The sequence below is a fragment of the Pipistrellus hanaki genome, assembly GCF_964339955.1.
Source record: "Pipistrellus hanaki genome assembly, chromosome: 13".
Classification (NCBI taxonomy): domain Eukaryota; kingdom Metazoa; phylum Chordata; class Mammalia; order Chiroptera; family Vespertilionidae; genus Pipistrellus; species Pipistrellus hanaki.
Window position 1 is genome coordinate 26,812,944 of NC_140515.1, and position 19,019 is coordinate 26,831,962.

General features: G+C 54.5%; 1 protein-coding gene across 8 annotated transcripts in view; it reads left to right on the forward strand.

The window, feature by feature from the left end:
* The window catches only part of MTMR14 (myotubularin related protein 14), a 53,417-nt gene that overhangs the window by 24,326 nt on the left and 10,072 nt on the right, over positions 1–19,019 (forward strand). For all 8 annotated transcript variants that reach the window (XM_084901965.1, XM_084901958.1, XM_084901962.1 and 5 more), the window contains 8 exons: positions 7,227–7,293; positions 9,072–9,157; positions 9,407–9,483; positions 9,726–9,762; positions 12,755–12,825; positions 13,725–13,783; positions 13,958–14,096; positions 14,803–14,985. In XM_084901965.1, coding sequence (XP_084758091.1) covers positions 7,227–7,293; positions 9,072–9,157; positions 9,407–9,483; positions 9,726–9,762; positions 12,755–12,825; positions 13,725–13,783; positions 13,958–14,096; positions 14,803–14,985 — 719 coding nt within the window. The remainder of the gene's footprint in view (positions 1–7,226; positions 7,294–9,071; positions 9,158–9,406; positions 9,484–9,725; positions 9,763–12,754; positions 12,826–13,724; positions 13,784–13,957; positions 14,097–14,802; positions 14,986–19,019) is intronic.

Consider the following 19,019-nt stretch of genomic DNA (forward strand, 5'->3'; position numbering starts at 1 on the left):
CCAGGCTGGTTTTCGTGATAATTAAGAACTAGGCTACTTACTAGCTTGCTAACTCAAGGGAGTGAACACTAGTAACGTTCCAGGCACAAAAGGAGAAGTTCAGGGCTTCCTCTCAGGATTCCAGCCTCCCCAGTTGGTCTCACTGGGCCTCCTGCCATCCTCTCCCTCTGCCAGGTGTGGTTTCTGGCCTTTCTGCCCCTTCACAAGGCAGTCCAGGACTCCCCATTACTCCTCATCTCATTCATCATTCACTCTTAGCCCACTGCCAGGCTGCCCAGGCCAGGCCTCTCTGGGTGATCTGCATCACCTTTTGCAGGTATCCCTCTGGGCAGCCATCTCAAACTCAAGCTGGCCAGACTGGCCCTAGCCTACAGTGCCACCAGACCCGCCACCATTTACCTAGATGCTCAAACTTGAAAATTGAGTGCTTTTCTCCCCCAACGCCCATTGCCGTATCCCATCAATTCTTAAATCTCTGTCCCTGGTGAAACTCTCCAGTTCTTGCCTCCCTCTCTTAGCCTAGTCCAGGCCACTGTCATCTCAGGAGAATCTCATGTCTGAATGTGGGGCGCATTGGGGGGTTCTGGAAATGGTGGATGTGAAGCACTAGAAAAGGGCCTCAGAGAGCAACACTCAAATCACGGGGCAAGGTCTTCTTAGCCATCCCTTCCCTAAAACCCACCAATGACTTTCTTCCTTTCTCTTTCTTTCCATCTTTCTGAGAGGGAGGGAGGGAGGGACATCAATGATGAAAATCATTGATCGGCTGCTTCCTGCACACCCCATAGGGGGATCCAACCCACACCCAGGCATGTGCGCAATCACTGAACCACGCCAGCCAGGCCCCCACCACTGACTTTAGTCCAGGACCCTTATGTGGCCCACCTGCTCCCATGACCCCGCCTTGTTCTTGTGGATGGCCATCCTCTCCTCCAGCCACACTGGCCTCCTTTTAGCCCCTGAAGGAAGAGTGCTTTCCAGGTTTGCACACGCTCTTTGTAGGAAACACTCGTCCACTTTCCCTCTCTTTTTAAAAAAAAAAAAATTTTGATTTTTTGCAAAGAGGAAGGGGGAGAGATAGAAACATCGATAAGAGAGGAACATCAATCAGCTGCCTCCTGCACATCCCCCACCGGGGATGTGCCTGCAACCAAGTTACATGCCCTTGACCAGAATTGAACCTGGGACCTTCCAGTCCGCAGGCTGACGTTCTATCCACTGAGCCAAACCAGTTTCGGTCCTCTTTTTGTTTTGTTATTTTTATTTTATTTTATTGGTTTTTCACAGAGAGGAAGAGAGAGGGATAGAGAGTTAGAAACATCAATGAGAGAGAATCATTGATCAGCTGCCTCTTGCACACCCCCTACTGGGGATGTGCCTGCAACCAAGGTACATGCCCTTGCCCGGAATCGAACCCGGGACCCTTCAGTCCACAGGCCGACACTCTATCCACTGAGCCAAACCGGTCCCAGCCCTCTCTTTTTCTTACATTCATGTCGCCACCTCCAAAAAGGGCTCCCTAATGGTCCCCTGGGTCAGGCTAGGCTAGGCCACCAACTCCATGGTCCCGCAGCTTCCAGAGGTCTTTTCTTTTTTTTTTTTTTTTTTTTTTTTTTTTTTTTTTTTTACACTGGGCACCCTTTTATTCTTTTTATTTTTATTTTTATTTTTTTATTTATTTATTTTTTTTTGGCCTTAAAATATGTTTATTAATACATTAACTTTATTTAAAAATGAGAGTGGTGCTGAGAGAGATCATGGACTTTCTTTTTTTTTAAAAATATGCTTTTTTTTTTTTTTTTTTTTTTTTTTTAAATCAATCTTTATTGTTCATATTATTACAAAGGTTCCTCTTTTTTTCCCCCCTCCACCAGGTTCCCACCCCACCCTCTGCCCCCTCCCCATCCCCCATTGTCCTCATCCATAGGTGCACAGTTTATGTTCAGTCTCTTCCTCCCTCCCTTTCCCCGATAGTAAATCCCTTTTCAGATAGTAACTCTGTTACTTAGCATTTTCTCATATCAATAATACCTCCACATGCCCAATGATACACTTCACACAAAAGACATTTCCAAATAGGTCAACCAGCCTCATCCAGGCCCCACCCAAGGCACTCACAGATCAGCACCCCAGCGCTATACTAACTCAACACATCCAGATCTAAGCCTTCATCACTTGATTCAGCAGACCCTCAAGTTCCCGCAAAAGTTTCCAGCCATGTCTGAGAGGCAGCTGTGGGCAGGTACAGGCGAGAAGCGAGCTGTTTCGGGCCTGGCTGCTCCGGGCCTGGCCTCTGTTGCTCTGGTTCGTTCCACAACCAGCTGCTCCGGGTCTGGTCACTGCCGCTCCCGACCTAGTTGCTCTGGACTTGGCTGTTGCTGCTACAGGCCTGGCCGCACCCGACCCGGCTGCTCTGGGACCGGTTGCTCCGATCCCGGCCGCTCCGGGCCTGGCCGCTCCCAGCCTGACAGCCGCTGCTCCGGGCCTGGCCGCACCAGACCCGGCTGCTCCGGGCCTGGCCGCTCCCAGCCTGGCAGCCGCTGCTCCTGGCCTGGCCGCACCAGACCCGGCTGCTCCGGGCCTGGCCGCTCCCAGCCTGGCAGCCGCTGCTCCGGGCCTGGCCGCACCAGACCCGGCTGCTCCGGGCCTGGCCGCTCCCAGCCTGGCAGCCGCTGCTCCGGGCCTGGCCGCACCAGACCCGGCTGCTCCGGGCCTGGCCGCTCCCAGCCTGGCAGCCGCTGCTCCGGGCCTGGCCGCACCAGACCCGGCTGCTCCGGGCCTGGCCGCTCCCAGCCTGGCAGCTGCTGCTCCAGATCTGGCCGCTCCCAGCCTGGCAGCCGCTGCTCCTGGCCTGGCCGCACCAGACCCGGCTGCTCCGGGCCTGGCCGCTCCCAGCCTGGCAGCCGCTGCTCCGGGCCTGGCCGCACCAGACCCGGCTGCTCCGGGCCTGGCCGCTCCCAGCCTGGCAGCCGCTGCTCCGGGCCTGGCCGCACCAGACCCGGCTGCTCCGGGCCTGGCCGCTCCCAGCCTGGCAGCCGCTGCTCCGGGCCTGGCCGCACCAGACCCGGCTGCTCCGGGCCTGGCCGCTCCCAGCCTGGCAGTCGCTGCTCCGGGCCTGGCCGCACCAGACCCGGCTGCTCCGGGCCTGGCCGCTCCCAGCCTGGCAGCTGCTGCTCCGGATCTGGCCGCTCCCAGCCTGGCAGCCGCTGCTCCTGGCCTGGCCGCACCAGACCCGGCTGCTCCGGGCCTGGCCGCTCCCAGCCTGGCAGCCGCTGCTCCGGGCCTGGCCGCACCAGACCCGGCTGCTCCGGGCCTGGCCGCTCCCAGCCTGGCAGCCGCTGCTCCGGGCCTGGCCGCACCAGACCCGGCTGCTCCGGGCCTGGCCGCTCCCAGCCTGGCAGCCGCTGCTCCGGGCCTGGCCGCACCAGACCCGGCTGCTCCGGGCCTGGCCGCTCCCAGCCTGGCAGCTGCTGCTCCGGGCCTGGCCGCTCCCAGCCTGGCAGCCGCTGCTCCGGGCCTGGCCGCACCAGACCCGGCTGCTCCGGGCCTGGCCGCTCCCAGCCTGGCAGCCGCTGCTCCGGGCCTGGCCGCACCAGACCCGGCTGCTCCGGGCCTGGCCGCTCCCAGCCTGGCAGCCGCTGCTCCGGGCCTGGCCGCACCAGACCCGGCTGCTCCGGGCCTGGCCGCTCCCAGCCTGGCAGCTGCTGCTCCGGGCCTGGCCGCTCCCAGCCTGGCAGCCGCTGCTCCTGGCCTGGCCGCACCAGACCCGGCTGCTCCGGGCCTGGCCGCTCCCAGCCTGGCAGTCGCTGCTCCGGGCCTGGCCGCACCAGACCCGGCTGCTCCGGGTCTGGCCGCTCCCAGCCTGGCAGCTGTTGCTCTGGGCCTGGCCGCTCCCAGCCTGGCAGCCGCTGCTCCAGGCCTGGCCACACCAGACCCAGCTGCTCCGGGCCTGGCCGCTCCCAGCCTGGCCGCCGCTGCTCCGGGCCTGGCCGCACCCGACCCGGCTGCTCCGAGCCTGGCCGCTCCCAGCCTGGATGCTCCGTGCTTGGCTACTGCTGTTCTGGGCCTAGCTGCTCCCAACCCGGCTGCTCTGGGCCGGGCTTCTCCGGGCCCAGCCACTCCGTGTCTGGGTGTTCCTGGAATGGCCACCCTGGGCTTGGCCGCCTCTGCCTCAGGCCTGGCTGCCACTGCCCCAGGTCTGGCTGCTCCAGTGCTGGCCGTTGATGCTCTTGTTCTGGCTGCTGCTGCTCTGGGGCCTGGCCACTGCTGCTCCAGGCCCAGCTGCCACTGCCTTGTGCCTGGCCACTCTAGGCCTGGTCGCCGCTGTTCCAACATTCTGTCCCTTTTTTCTCTTTTTTTTTTCTTTTTTTAAAAACAAAACAAAACGCATTTATGTTGCAATGTTGGCTGGTGCGTTGAGTTCTGACGTAGTCTTTGATTTTTCAAGATCTTCTTTGTATTCTTTCTTAAGTAATTTTACTATCATTTGCTCTCACTTGATTTCTTCACATTGAGAACTTCTTTGGTTTCTTCCTCCTTGTCCTGGGAGCTCAGCAGGTTGGCCTGTGGCACCCCTTTGTTCTCCGCGGGCTCCCGCGCTGCTCCAGTCTGTTGCCGGGGTCGGCGCCGCCCAGGAAGTAGCCCCCGTCCTTGGCTCCGTTGCCAGCGCTCAGCAGTCGAAGGCTCAGGGGCACCCCCCGCACTGGGGGCCCCGTCGCCCGGCTCCTTGCTGGCGCCCGGCTGGCCGGTGTCCGGCAGGGGCTCCTGCTCCTCGTGGCGTTCCTCCAGTCTGGAGCTTTCTTTCTTCCTCCCACTAGGGGAGTCCAGGATCAGAGTCAACAGACTGTCCTCTGCGCACAGTGTGCACGACTCCGGGGGCTCGGCCTTTCGCCGCGCTCCCAGGACTCCACCTCACAGCTCCGTCTCCCCCTGCCCGAGCCTGGGTCCCCAGGGACTGGCCCAGACCTGGAGTTCGTGGCGGTCTGGACTGAGGTTCAGAGCTGCCGCCGGAGGCTTTGTTTCTTCCGGCTAGGGTAATCCAGCATCAGAGTCAACATTCAGTCCTCTGCGCGCCATGTTCGTGCGACTCCGGGGGCCCCGCATTTCGCCGTCCCCCGGGATTGTCTCCCCCTGCCGGAGCCTGGGTCCCCAGGGTCTGGCACATAACTTGGGGCTCAGCGCTGCCGGTTCGGGGGTTCAGCCCAGGCTGGGGGTTCTATTTCCTTCCTGCTAGGGAACGCCAGGCAGCACCCAGCCCTCTCCTCCTCTCCGGCTGCGACCTCTCCGCGCGCGCGTGCGTGCGTGCGAGCGCGCAGCATGTCTCCGTACCTTAGGCTTTTTTTCAGCTCCTCTGATTTTCCTTCTGGTTTTCTCCCTCCTTCCTATTGTAGAGTTTTCAGTCAGTCGACTACCTGTAGCTCTGGGCAATGTCCACTCTACATTTTAGTTGTATTCCCTTGAAATTGTTGTGAGCTGCTGCGGCTAGGTGTATACCCGAGCAGCCATCTTGGATCCTCCCAGAGGTCTTTTCATCAGTCCACCTGCAGCAGCTCCCTTTGCCTCCCCTCTCCTGCAGCCCCGTGAGGGCTGAGCTCATTGTTCACCACGGTGTCCCAGGGCCCGTGGTTCACCCATTGATGTCCACAGTGGGAGAGTGCTTGGGGCAGGATGTGGGGTCTGATGAGCTTTCCAGTCAGGGGGAAGAGTACTCCAGGCACAAAAACATAAGACGCCCGGTGCTCACCTCCACACTCAGAGACTTCACGGATCATGTCGGATAAGAGAGTCAGGTTAGCCTAAATATTAGTGCACTTCCCAGGTCTTCCTCTCATTCTGCAACCTCCTCAGACTTTTATTTCTTTGTTATTGTAGGAAAAGTCCCTGCGGTATAGCATGTGACTAAGAATGTGAACTTCGAAGTCCAGCAGGGCTGGGTTCCTGCCCCAGCTCAGCTTAGCTCTGTGACCTTGAGCCTCTAGCAACCCATCGCTCCCCGCCTGTGGTTCCTCCCCCAGCACTGAGCTCACTGTGAATTTGCTGTCTCTCCCTAGTTGTCAGTGTCCCCTTAGAACAACCGCCTGGTTCTGATCCTTGTTCGGTCCTGCCCACTCCTCGGGCTGCAGTCTTTCCCAGCCCGCCTGACTTCCCCGGGCTTTGTGCTACGTATCTCCTGCCTCCTGCTCCTGCTTCTCCTCCCACTTAGAGAATCCCGGCTCTCGGGAAGTCTGCTGGCAGCGGTGTGTCTGACACGCTTGAGCCAGATGAGCGGAGACCCGTGCTCCTGCGGGTAATGGCTTTATTAGTGCAGCACCGTCCCTGGAGCTGCTGGAAGTGGGTCAGAACTCGCCAGGGGCCCTGGGAGGGTCACGTAGATGAGCCTGTTTTAAATTCCTGGGAAAACCACTCCAATTACAGGTGCCGTGTTCGCCCTCCCCCCGGGAAGCACGCTCTCCCCGGCACATCCGCCCTCTGCACGGCCCTGGGACGCGGACACACCGTTGTGTTGAGAGGCTTCCCCGTGTGGGGGAGGGGCTGCAGAACTGGGTCGAGCCCCTCCGTGGAATTCCGGATCCGGGTGGACTGTTTCTAAGAGCGTCTGGGCTAGACCTCTTGGGCGAGAACAGAGGCCCCAATCTCTTTACAGCTTTTGCCTATTTTTTTTTTATCTCCCACCCCATGGGCTTCCTGTTTTATAAGGTTCTGTCTGCCTAACAGACTGCATTTATAATTCATCAAAAGACAGGGTATGCAGTGAATAGCAGTAAAAAGCAAATGAAACATGGTTGGATGAGAAGCTTGATATTTTCCTTGGTTTCTGTGATGTGTTAGCAAATGAAGGAATGATTCTTTCTGTTTAGCAACAGTGGCCACCGGCTCACGGCTCTTTGTTCCCTTCTGCTAGTCCCCTGGAGAGCCACGTGGGAGCCGGGGGCTGAGAGGAGGCCAGCGGAGGACTGCTGCTGTGGGCGTGGGGCTGTGGGCTGCCCAGGCCTCGGCATGGCAAGACTTCCTCACTGTCCTGAGCAAGGGGGCTTGTGGGGTGAGGGTGCAGGGGAAGGTGGAAGGAGCTCTCAGAGCGGGCAGTGAAGTCTGGTTATCTGGGATTTGGGACCAAGAGTATTTGTTGCCCCAGAATAACTCAGCATTTTATTTTTTCTAAAACTTCAAACTCTCAGTCTGAGTTAAATATCTATTCTTAGATCCCTTTTATCTTCCTTCTCCTACAGAGCTGGGACCTGGTGCAACAAACACAAAACTACCTGAAACTGCTGCTTTCCATAATCAACAGCGACGGTGAGTCTGCCTCTGGCTGCGCCTCAAGCCATTGGGTCCCCTGGCTGTTCCCAGGTCATGACATTGAGGATGTGTGTTTGCTAGGGCCGCAGAAGTACATTTTGCTCTGTGGTGGAAGGACTTGGGGATTCCCTTGTCCATTGGCAGCTTTATCCCATGTCCTTAAAACCCTAGAAAACACAATTATAAACTCGTTACTATCTGAACCACATGCAGGATGTTTCTGCACGGCAGCAGCTGACCTTTGGGTGTCCAGTGTTTTTTGGGGGGCCGTAATGGCCTCTTTTAATTCAGAAAGATGAGAGAAAATCAGTTCTGACTACAAAACATCGATGAGAGAGAAGCATCGATCAGCTGCCTCTTGCACACCCTCTACTGGGGATGTGCCCGCAACTCACGTACATGCCCTTAACCGGAATCGAACCTGGGACCTTTCAGTCCGCAGACCGATGCTCTTTGGCCAGTCCTGACTTCTTATTGGGCACATGAAAAAGGCCTTAGAGGACCAGTCAACCTATCCCAATTGGCTATTTTGATTGGATGTCTCTGGAGCACAATGACTTTTCTAATATCAATCAAGAATTCTGGCCCTAGCTGGTTTGGTTTAGTGGGTAGAGCATCAGCCTGTGGACTAAAGGGTCCTGGGTTTGATTCTGGGTTGCAAGCTCTATCCCTACTGTGGGGTGTGCAGGAGGCAGCTGATCCATGATTCTCTCACATCATTGATGTTCTATCGTTCTCTCCCTCTCCCTCTCCCTCCCTCTCTGAATTCAGTAAAAATATATTAAGTCCTAACCAGTATGGCTCAGTGGATAGAGCATTGGCTTGCAGACTCAAGGGTCCCAGGTTTGATTCTGGTCAAGGGCATGTACCCTGGCTATAAGCACATTTCCAGTAGTGGGTGTGCAGGAGGCAGCTGATTGATGTTTCCCTCTCATCGATGTTTCTAACACTCTCCCTCTTTCTTCCTCTCTTTAAAAATACATATACATATACATATATATACATGTTAAAAAAAAAAAAAAAAAGAATTCTGTGAGTTTGCGCTTGCTTGAACAAGTAGAATATATTAGCTTATATAACCAACCAGACCCAAGAGCATAGCCAAGCCCTAATACCACAAAGAACCTCTCTCTGTTTTTCATACCCATTGTCCAATTAGCTTCATGGCTCGCAACCCTTCCAGACTTGCTTCCTGCCATCTTAACTTCCCCAGAAGAAGACCGCTTCTGTCCGAGCTCACGCTCAGTGGCCCAGTTTGGGTCCAGTGCCCATCTCTGAATCAGTCACTGTGGCCAGGTTTGCCAGAGTCATTCCTGTCCCTGGAGCTAGGCAGTGGTTCTCTGTCTGGGGTTGTACCGCCCCTCATGGTGGTTTTGGAAGGTTGGGTGTTTTAGGAACTAGGAAAGGGCCACTAGCATTTGGCAGGAGTTAGCCACGGATCCTAAATGTTCTCGGGACATTGAATTGTTTGGCCCTAAAATATTTGGACTACCCTCCCTGAGAAATGCTGGGTGGTGACATGCAGGTAAGCCCCACCTAAATGACCTGCTTCTCTAAAAGTACCCTGAGAACCTGCAGCCGGAGGAAGAAGAGAGGGATGCTGCAGGCAGATGGGTGCCCACCACCCGTCCCTTTGTGGGACCAGATAGGAGAATCCTGGGGCGGAAGAGGGAGCCCAGGGGTGGCCTGGCTCTCACCAGGCCAAGGGAGTGCTGTTTCCTCCTCATCCGCTGTGTTTGCTTCTCTTCTGGGCCTCTGCTCGGTGGGCGGAGTAGATGACAGCGGGCTGCTGGTGCACTGTATCTCAGGCTGGGACCGGACCCCCCTCTTCATCTCTCTCCTGCGCCTTTCCTTGTGGGCTGTGAGTATGACGGGCTGGGCTGGGCAGGGAGGGTTTGAGGCCCCCACCACCATCTACCCTCTGGGAGTGTTCGGACTGTCTCCCGAAAGAAGGTTTGGAGTAAGGAGTTGCGATGAACCCTTTTTCTGGGGCCGCTGGGCAGCCTTGTTGTCGCTGGGTTCGTGGTTGTGATTCAGCTTCCGGACAAGGAGGGGCTTTGTCCCGGAAAGGCACCTTTCTGATGTGGCACGTCTCCCCGGCCTCTTCCAGGACGGGCTCATCCACACGTCCCTGAAGCCCGCTGAGGTCCTCTACCTAACTGTGGCCTATGACTGGTTCCTCTTCGGGTGAGTCTGTGGGGAAGGTCAGGTTCGGGCGGGGGCAGTGCCTGGAGAGCTGCTCCTGTGTGTCCATGGGCGCAGTGGCTTCTGGGATGGGGGGGGTGAGGACGCTCCCACCCTCTTGAGAAAGACTGAGAGGTGCCAGTCAGGCCCCACCTGCGGCTGGTGTCAGAGCCACAGTCCCTGGGACTGGGGTCCCCCGTGGCCCTCCTGCCGCTGTCTTTGACCTCCTGGCCTTTCTGTTGCAGGCACATGTTGGTAGATCGGCTCAGCAAAGGAGAGGAGGTGGGTACTGCTCACAGTCTGCAAGCACATGCCAGGGCTCTGAGGGCTTGGGCTCTCACCCGTCAGAGGGACAGGATGGCGGTCTGCGTGGTACCCACACCGTAGGAGCAGGTGCTTTCCCAGTGTGTGCTGGGATTAGGCAGCATGGCAGGAAACGCACCAGCACAGCAGCCGCTTTCTGAACCTCTGCCCCAGGAGATAACGGTTGTCCACACGCTCCCTGAGGCCTTCCTGTGGCAGCTCTTTCCCCCTTCCTTCTGCTGCCTTCCTTACGCGCGACCTTGTTTCCTGCACTCAGCTCGAGCCAGTTTACAGGTCCTTTTCTGTGCCCCTCATCCTTCTGCTGCAACCAGATGCTCTTCCCTGTCTCCCACTCTCATCACATTCTCTCAGCAACTTTTAAGCCCCAGGGCCATCCGTGCCTTACTCCTCACTCCCCGCCCGGCCCCGGACCAGGCCTGGCCAGTTGGGCTCCCGGGCCTGCTTCCTGTCTGAGGGGTTGTCCCTTCTTCCCGCTCTCTCTGCCCTCACCGTCTGTTTTGCTGTTTTTCGCAGTATTTGCCTTTTTGGGTATCCTTGTTTTCCTCACTCACAGATTGAGAGTCAGACCTGAGTTTGAGTCTAAGTTGTCCCACTTATTACCTGGGTGACCTTGGGTAATGTGAATAACCTTGAGTCTTTGGCAGTCGATCGTGCTACCTCACAACGAGAATGAGTGCATATGCCCAGCGTGGGAGCCGTCACACAGCGTTAGCTCTTTTTCCTCTGTCCCCCGTCCCCGCTTGGAATCCTGAAGCATCTTTCTCACTCTCCGGGGGTGCCTTCTTCCCGGGCATCTTATCTTGTGCCTCCTCCTTTTGTTCCTTCTCCTAGCTGCTCCTTGCCCCTTCCTAATCTCTTCCTCCCGGCACTTATCGCATCTGCCAGGGCTGCAGAGCTCATGAGCCAGCTCCTGGGAGGCCTCTGTGAACTCTGTTAGAGGCATTGCCTTTGGCGTTGAAATTGGCAGGTGAAACCCCTCTGCGTTCTTGTTTTGAGACTCACTGGTGCTCCAGGGCATTCTGACCTCCGTGTCTTCTCCCAAACCCCCAAAGCAGGCCAGGTTCTGCCTTCAGAGACTCCACACAAGATGAGGCTCAGCCCTGTGGGGTCTGATTTAAATCCTGGCCATGTCTCAGCGTGTACAAAAGGTCTCCTCAGCTGGGAGGGCTGGTCTTCAGGGTGTGGGCTTTTCTCTTACCCCCACCACACACGCGAGACATTGATACTTTTCGCTGCAGCAACCCCTCAAGATGAGGGGCCCTCCATGGCCTGGGCCTCTTCATCTTTTTGTGGGGGGATGAGGGAGATGGTGGGTGGGGGAGGGGAGGGGCAGCTGCTCTCTTGAGACAGAAATATGCAGGGCAGCATTTTATATGTAACAGAATGTCTGCCGTTTTTATAATTCATAACCCTTGTTGAGGGCACCTGGGAGGTGGGGTAAGAAGAGTTTCCATTTGTCCAGTAGGTTGCTTGGTAGGGGCTGTTGAGCTGGGGGAGGTGCTGGCGAGCTTGTGACAACCAGCGCATTGGTGTTGCCTGCGAGTTAACTCAGAGGGGACCCCGTACCCCTGGTCCCTGAGGGTCAGACTCATCCCCGGCAGGTCTTCTCTGACTGAGGCCTCCCCTCTGCCCTTCCCTGCCCCATTCCCACCCTCTGGTCAGGCCCATTCTTAACCTTACCTATCTACTATTTTAAGACACCTCTATTTACTAGGCCGCACCCAGACAAACATGCTCACAAATCCAGCTTGTATATTAGGCAGATTAGACTTGACATTATCTTTTTTTTTTTTTTTTTTAATATATTTTATTGATTTTTCACAGAGAGGAAGAGAGGAATAGAGCGTTAGAAACGTCGATGAGAGAGAAACATCGAACAGCTGCCTCTTGCACACTCCCTACTGGGGATGTGCCTGCAACCAAGGTACATGCCCTTGACCGGAATCGAACCCGGGACCTTTCAGTCCGCAGGCTGACGCTCTACCACTGAGCCAAACCGGTGCCGGCTTGACATCTTTTAAAAAAAATGGAAGGAAGGCATTGATCCTTTAAAAAATAAAAACAAAAAACAGAGGCCTATTAAATAACACTCTTCATCTCCCTTGTCTTTGAGATTCACAGCACATTAGCATATTAAAGACTAAAAGTCCTTGGTGAAAGCACCTATTTAATGTTATATAATACAACATTTTCATACTGACCTGATGTTCCCTCTTTTTTCTTTGAGAAGATCATATGGGGCTCTCAGACTACATGGACTACACTCTTCAGAATCACTGGGGAGTTTAAAACTGCAAAGACTGCCTTGTGTGCATTTAGTGGAGGTCCACCTGACTAGGGTGATGGCTGGGGAGAGAAGGTCGGTGGGGCTAGGGCAGCAGCCTTCTCCTGTCTGCCCACCTCAGCCTTAGACCTGCCCCCTCACAACTCTGAGCAGTGCAGGCTCTGGGCTGGACAGTGGCTGTCCTTCACCCCTGCTTCTGAGCCACCATTTCTGGGCGTCCCCCTACCCAATCTGATTCCTTTGCCTTCTGTTGTGTTCCTTAATTGGTGTTCATTTAATCTCCTTGACTGAAAATAATCTGTCCCAGCTGTCCTCTGTTAGCCTCTCCCCCGGGGTTCTTGGGGAGAGGCAGAGAGGGGAAGCTGCTGTGTTCTTCATCCTTTTCTCTATCTTGAGAACATGCATGTTGAATTTGAGGAGCGTGAAAACCCATGGCTTACTTTCTTGCAATCCTGTCCTCCCTCACCCCAGGCTAAGTGCATTTGTGTAGCCTGCTAAGCCCTCTCTACCACCCATACCATTTACAGACCAGAATACCAGCAGGGTCCCCAACAGGGCTGCCATCCAGCAGAGGGCTGACTAGGGGGGCTGCCTGCGCATTCTGGCCCCTAGATTCTTCTCTGGACAAGGCTATGTTTTCATGAGTATTGCTTTTTGTTTATTTAGATTTTCTTCTTCTGCTTCAATTTTTTGAAGCATATCATCTCTGAGGAGTTCTCTTCTCTGAAGACACAGAGGTAAGAAGCCTGCTCTCTCACCCTGGGACGGAAGAGCCACTCTGTGCAGGCAGGGTCCTGTTTGCCACCTTATCCCTGCCCTGCTGCCCTGCGTGCTCGGTAGGCTGGCTTTTCTGGCCTTCGCTCTGAGGCCGGGGGCGGGTTCCCTGGTGGAGAGGCTCTTCTGAGGTATAACCAAGGCCAGCCTGCAGTTACACTGTCCAATAGGCCTGGGGACAGATGAGTGGTCTCTGAGAGCTAGGAGAACAAGGTGATTCGCTGTAGGAAAAGCCAGCCCAAGGACAGGAGGACTTCTGACTGCCCACACCCCAGCCAAGCAGCCAGTTCTCAACGGCAAGAGGATTGTTGCCTTCCCTGGGCCACTGCCAGCGGAGTCTGCTCCCAGCCTGGCAGTTGCCTTAGGACCCCGGTGAGAGTTGGCTTTGCAGAGTTCCCTTGCCTTCCAAAGTCAGGCTCCCAGTGTGCTTGGCCAGACTTGAATATATTTTATTGATTTTTAACAGAGAGGAAGGGAGAGGGATAGAGAGTTAGAAACATTGATGAGAGAGAATCATCGATCAGCTGCCTCCTGCACACCCCCTACTGGGGATGTGCCCGCAACCAAAGTACATGCCCTTGACCAGAATCGAACCTGGGACCTTTCAGTCCGCAGGCTGACGCTCTATCCACTGAGCCAAACCGGTCTCGGCCAGACTTGAATTCTTAAGGGGCCACACTGACAGGGAGGAGGCGGGCTCTGCCGGAAGTGGGCCTGGTATTTTGCAGCACTCTAGGTAGACCTGACTCCATGAGTTGCCTCTGTGGGTTGGAGTTTCTTTCCCAGGTAGGCAGCACGTGGGGGAGGGGACAAAGGAGACCCAGCCCAACCCGGAATTCACCATTTTGGCGTCTGTTTACAGGAGGAAGAGTTTGCCAGCCCGGGATTCAGGCTTCAACCTGGACGACATCTACGCGCTGAGTGAGTCACAGGCCCTGGCAGATTACCCTTCCTCTGTGCATCTTTCTCAGTATAGACCACCCTGGAATTGTTTGTTCTAGAAACTTCTTTCTCCAGTTACATGGTGTGGAAGAGGTGGGGGACCTGTCGTGGGAGAAGACAATGTGGTGAACTGATGGCATTGGCGTCTTTCAGGACGAAAGGACCGTGGCAGCACCACCAGCCTCGGCAGTGACTTCTCTCTGGTCATGGAGAGCTCCCCAGGAGCCGCGGGGAGCTTCACCTATGAGACCATAGAGCTGGTCCCTGCAGGAGCACAGACTCAAGCAGCTTGGTGAGGGGCCAGGCTGGAACTAAGCTTGCTCACAGCTGTGGCCCAGGGTCACCAGCTCCGGGGAGTCGCAGGAACAAAGGGGCCGGTGACAGTAGGACTAAGAGCACAGCTCCACGCCCTGCTGTCTCTCTGGGCCGTGGAGGCCAGCCATCTGGTCGGTGAGGGCACTGCCTGTGGTGGCCCAGGAGCATAAAGGAGATGCGACGGGGCTGGGGGAGGGAAAGCTGGATGCTAAAGGACTCCCTGAGGAGCTCCCTTGTCTTTTTTTTTGCCTGAAAAGGGGGGGGGGGGGGGGGGCGGGGAAGGGGCAGTTTAGAAAAAATAAGAAAACAGGTGAGTACAAAATGATGATTGGGAATTGGGGCCTTGAGTCAACTCCTTTGAGAATCTGATGACTTTCTCCTTAGACAAATGGCTCAAGATTTTGTGTAACATTTGGAGGGAGGGGCCTTGACTGAACTTGGTTAAGAATCTGTTTTGTAATGTGCTCTAAGGCCAGTAGGCATTCATTGGATGCCACGGTTCTTCCGTGAAGACCCTGCTCGCGCTGCCCGTGGCTGAGCCTAAGGGAGCACTGATGTGTGCCCACTCCCACGTGGCATTTTCCCTCTGGAAGTAAAGACTGGGCCCCGAGATTTGGTGAAAGTAGGCCAAGGGCTTGCTTGGGGCAACCCCTTGGCCAACAACCCTACTCTTTCCACTGCAGGAGGAAGAGCCACTCGTCCTCTCCACAGAGTGTGCTCTGGAACCGGACCCAGCCCCCGGAGGACCGCCTGCCACCTTGCCATCAGGGGCTGATAGAAGCCAAGTCTTCCAGCTCCTCCTCCTCGAACCATTCTGAAAACTTTTTCAGGATAGGTAGCAGTCCTTTGGAGGTCCCCAAAGCCAGGTGAGGAGCTCCAGAGCCTCTACTGGAGGAGGTGGCTAGCCCTCCCCTATCAATAGGGCTGGAGAGGAGGGTTCCAGCACCTGAGGCGGTGCTTCGGACGCAGTCTTAGGGCAGGGCTCCTGGCGTGCAGCCTGGTGGGCGGTGCACCAGGAGGCTAGGGGAATTGATAACCTTGGAGACCAGCTCACTGTCTGGAGGATGGGTTAATGTTTGGATACAGAGCAAGAGCTGTTCTGTAGGGTGGCTTGAGACTCCTTCCCGGAACCCTGGCAGGTGGGGAATTCAGAAGGCTTAGTGGTTGTGAGGAGATGGGCAGAGTCGGGGCTGCCTTCACCTGTTGCCTTTGGCAGATCTCAGCCCACTACCCCACCCCCTTCCCTGTGGACCTTGCATTCTCATGAAAGAGATGGCTCTAGATCCTGCGTCTCTCCTGGCTCTCACATTCTGTGTCTGAATCGGTGGAGCAGTGAGGAGGACAGATACTAGTGAGCAGGCTGGACATGTGAGGCTGGGCAAACTTCAGGAGGCTGCATCCCTGGAACGGGAGCCACTCAGACCGGTGTGGCTGGATTTGCTGCAGGCATGTTGTCTCCTAGATCAGATTAAAGCTGAGCGCAGGCAGGGCTTAGGTTTGAGGAATGGTCTGACACTTGGGGAAAGCATTTCTGAGCTGACTTCATACCTCATTTTTCCATGTCATATCCCGGGGAAAGAACTCTGTGAACTGCTTTGTTTTCTAAAGCCTTAAGAATATCTGACCCTTCTGGAGAAAACAAAGCAGTGTGGGACTTAGGAGGTCCATAATAAAAAAGTGTTGAGTGTCAACCTACCCTGTTTCCCCAAAAATAAGACAGTGTCTTATATTATTTTTTTCTCCCAAAGTTGCGCTAGGTCTTATTTTCAGGGGATGTCTTATCTTTCCATGTGTTAGGTCTTATTTTTGGAGGAGGTCTTATTTTCGGGGAAACACGGTATGAACCAGGAGGTCATGATTTGATTCCCTGTCAGGATACATGCCTGGGTTGCAGGCTTAATCCCCAGTAGGGAGTGTGCAGGAGGCAGCCAATCAATGATTCTCATCATTGGTGTTTCTATCTTTCTCTCCCTTCCTCTCTGAAATTATATATAGATATTTGAAAAATCAGTCAGTAAATGAACTTTAGAAAGTAAAAAATGAGTAAGGAGAGTAAGTATTGAAGTCCGCTCTGGACTTGAGCCTAGTCTGCCTTGCTTTAGGCCTTTATTGTAACAGGCCTATATATCCAGGAGGAAACGAGGAGCCCTAAAGTCACAAACATATTAACAAGGAAAAACCCAAAACTTCTGGAACTCTCCTCTCATCACCATCCTCTTGTTTTTCTCTGTGGGCGAAAGCAGGTGATGGGGAGAGCCCCTCCCCACGGAGGCAGAGCAGATCGGTAGTAGAGCTCCAGATGGTACTGTTCAGATGGGTCTTGGGCACTCACCTCTGAAGGTGAGCCCTTCAGCTTGGAGCACTAGCATGTCTGCCTGTGCTGTAGCTAAATCTGTTAAACCACAACCTCTCTGACCACATGGGAGAGTGGAGGGCACTGAGCAAGCATACCTGTGCTTGTTCACATTCTCTATGTATGTCCACTGCCATGCACCTTTGTCTGCATGCCCAGGTTTCCTGGGGCAGGTCCAGAGCTGCCGCAGCTCTGTGTGACCCTCCCTGTGCTGGGCTGGAGTTCTTGCTCATCACCTCTGCCTTCTTTCTGTCTGAGGACAACTGGAAGGGGGACAGAAGATTAGTCTTGACCTCTGAGGCCCTGCCCCAGCCTTTTATTTTATTTTTATTTTTTAAAGAATATATTTTTATTGATTTCAGAGAAGGAAGGAAGGAAGGAAGGAAGGAAGGAAGGAGAGAGAGATAGAAACATCAATGATGAGAGAGAATCATTGATTGGCTGCCTCTTGCACATCCCCTACTGGGGATCGAGCCCACAACCCAGGTATGTGCCCTTGATTGGAATTGAACCTAGACCCTTCAGTCCACAGCCCATGCTCTATCCACTGAGCCAAACCAGCTAGGGCTCTGTCTTGGTCTTAACTGTCCAGCTGCTGGGGGCTCCCTGCTGAGGCAGAAATCCATCACCTCTTCCTACACTTAGCTTTATTCCCCGCTTCTACCTGCCCAGAGAGTCTCCTGTCAGATCTTGGGATTATTTCCGAGTCTCAGTGGTGGTTCTCCGCTTGACTGGGCCACTCAGACTCAAATGGCCAGTCCAGGATAGCAACCAAGGCCCCTCCCTCGGAGGCTGAGAAGGGGTGGAATGTCCTCGGGCTCCTCAGCCCTGTGTGCCAGGGCCTGGTTGACGCTGGGACAGCTGGACCAAAGTGGGACACACAGCCTTAGAAAGGCGTGAGGTGGGCTGCTGTGAGGTGTTTGGTGACACTGCCGGGCTATTCTGGGAATGCCCACTTGGAGCCTGCCTGGACTGGCCAGGCGACAGGGTTCTGAATTTGATGCCTATTTTGAAATACTAGATTATTCAGATTTGGAGCATTCTAATTATGTATTTCCATTAACATTAAAATTAATTTAGTCTCTTTTATCTAAAATTGCCTGAGGGATCCTGTCATTAGCTGCCCTGCCTTGCCTCTCTTAGGTAACAACAGCCAATCAGCAGAGGAACTGCATGGAAAGAAACCCTTTAGTAAAGCTATCTGTGGCAGCCAAAATTCCTCTCATAATGTGAATTCTTTGGGTTTTATGTGCTCCAAATTCCACAGTCTCTCTCTCTTAAAGTAGGACTTCCCTAGAAAGGGAATTGGTAAAGCTTTGTTCAAAGGGAAGAGGTTAGGTGTCAGGTTGGGAAGAAACTTCTGTGGGGGTACTGCTCTGTCCCCAGCCCTAACCCACACCCTTCATGAGGAATCCGTGGCCTTTTTGCATTATTAGCTGCCATTGCAGCAGCTTCTGATTGAGCTGCATTTCTGGATGTTAATCTCTCATTAGCTACAGGGCTGGAGGCTGGATGCTGGAGGTTGGGAAGAGGCAGTGCCAGTGCTCCATGCTAACATGCCCCCCAGGCCACAGTTAGTAAGCAGCCCCGCTCCATGTCACCCTGACCTCTGCTCCCGCATTAGACACCTTTAGGGGTGCAGGGTTGCTAGCACAATACTGTCCATGCCTGAGGGGGAATGGTGCTAGCACTGCGCCCAGCATGAAGCCAAGCAAAGCCTGAAGAGCATATGAACTTGGCTGAGGGTTACCCAGCAGCCTGGTTAAATAGCTAAGTAGTAACATAGGAACCAACTCTACCTGCCAACTACCTGCTCTTCCCATATCATCCACCACCTACTAACTGCTTATTGGAAGCAGTGAGCTCTGTCCCAGGCTGTGTTTAATGAAGCAGAGAAACCAGATTGCTTTCTGCAATCCATAGGGCTCCTGTCCCTAGGTTTGATGGGGCCACAGCGCCAGACCCCAGATGAGTGTGAGAAGCCTAAAGGCATTACCAGCTTGAGACCCTGGAGAGAAAACTTGGAGTTCTAAAAGACCTCTCTTTGGATTGCGGCAGAAATTCAGAGGTCCCTGGTTGGTTCACATACATGAGGGTATATATGTGCTTATGATATAAGGCCCAGCTGGGAGAAAAGGATGTTCCTTTTTTCAAATGTAAGAAATCCCATTTAGCCATCTCTAAAGCCAGTTTCTCCATGAATTCAGGCCCTTGTTGAATGAAGGATTCTTCCTTTAAGGCCCCATTCCTGGAGGCATTCATTGGGTAGAGGCTGTGAGATCATCACCTGAGGCTTGGGCTTTGGTGGGGGTTGGTGTGTGGATTAGGTAACACCCAGCCCCCTCAAAGTAAAATATTCATTCCCTGCAGGACTGCAGACGTGCCATTTGATGGTTTTGGGATTCTAATTTCTCACCAGAGACTTAGGCAGCTCCCAGTTCCTTCCTTCCTATGTATATTCAAACTTTCATCATCAGCCATCAACTCAGGTGTGACAGCAAAACCATCTCACATGGGATTAAACAGTAAAGAAAAAGAACGGTTCAT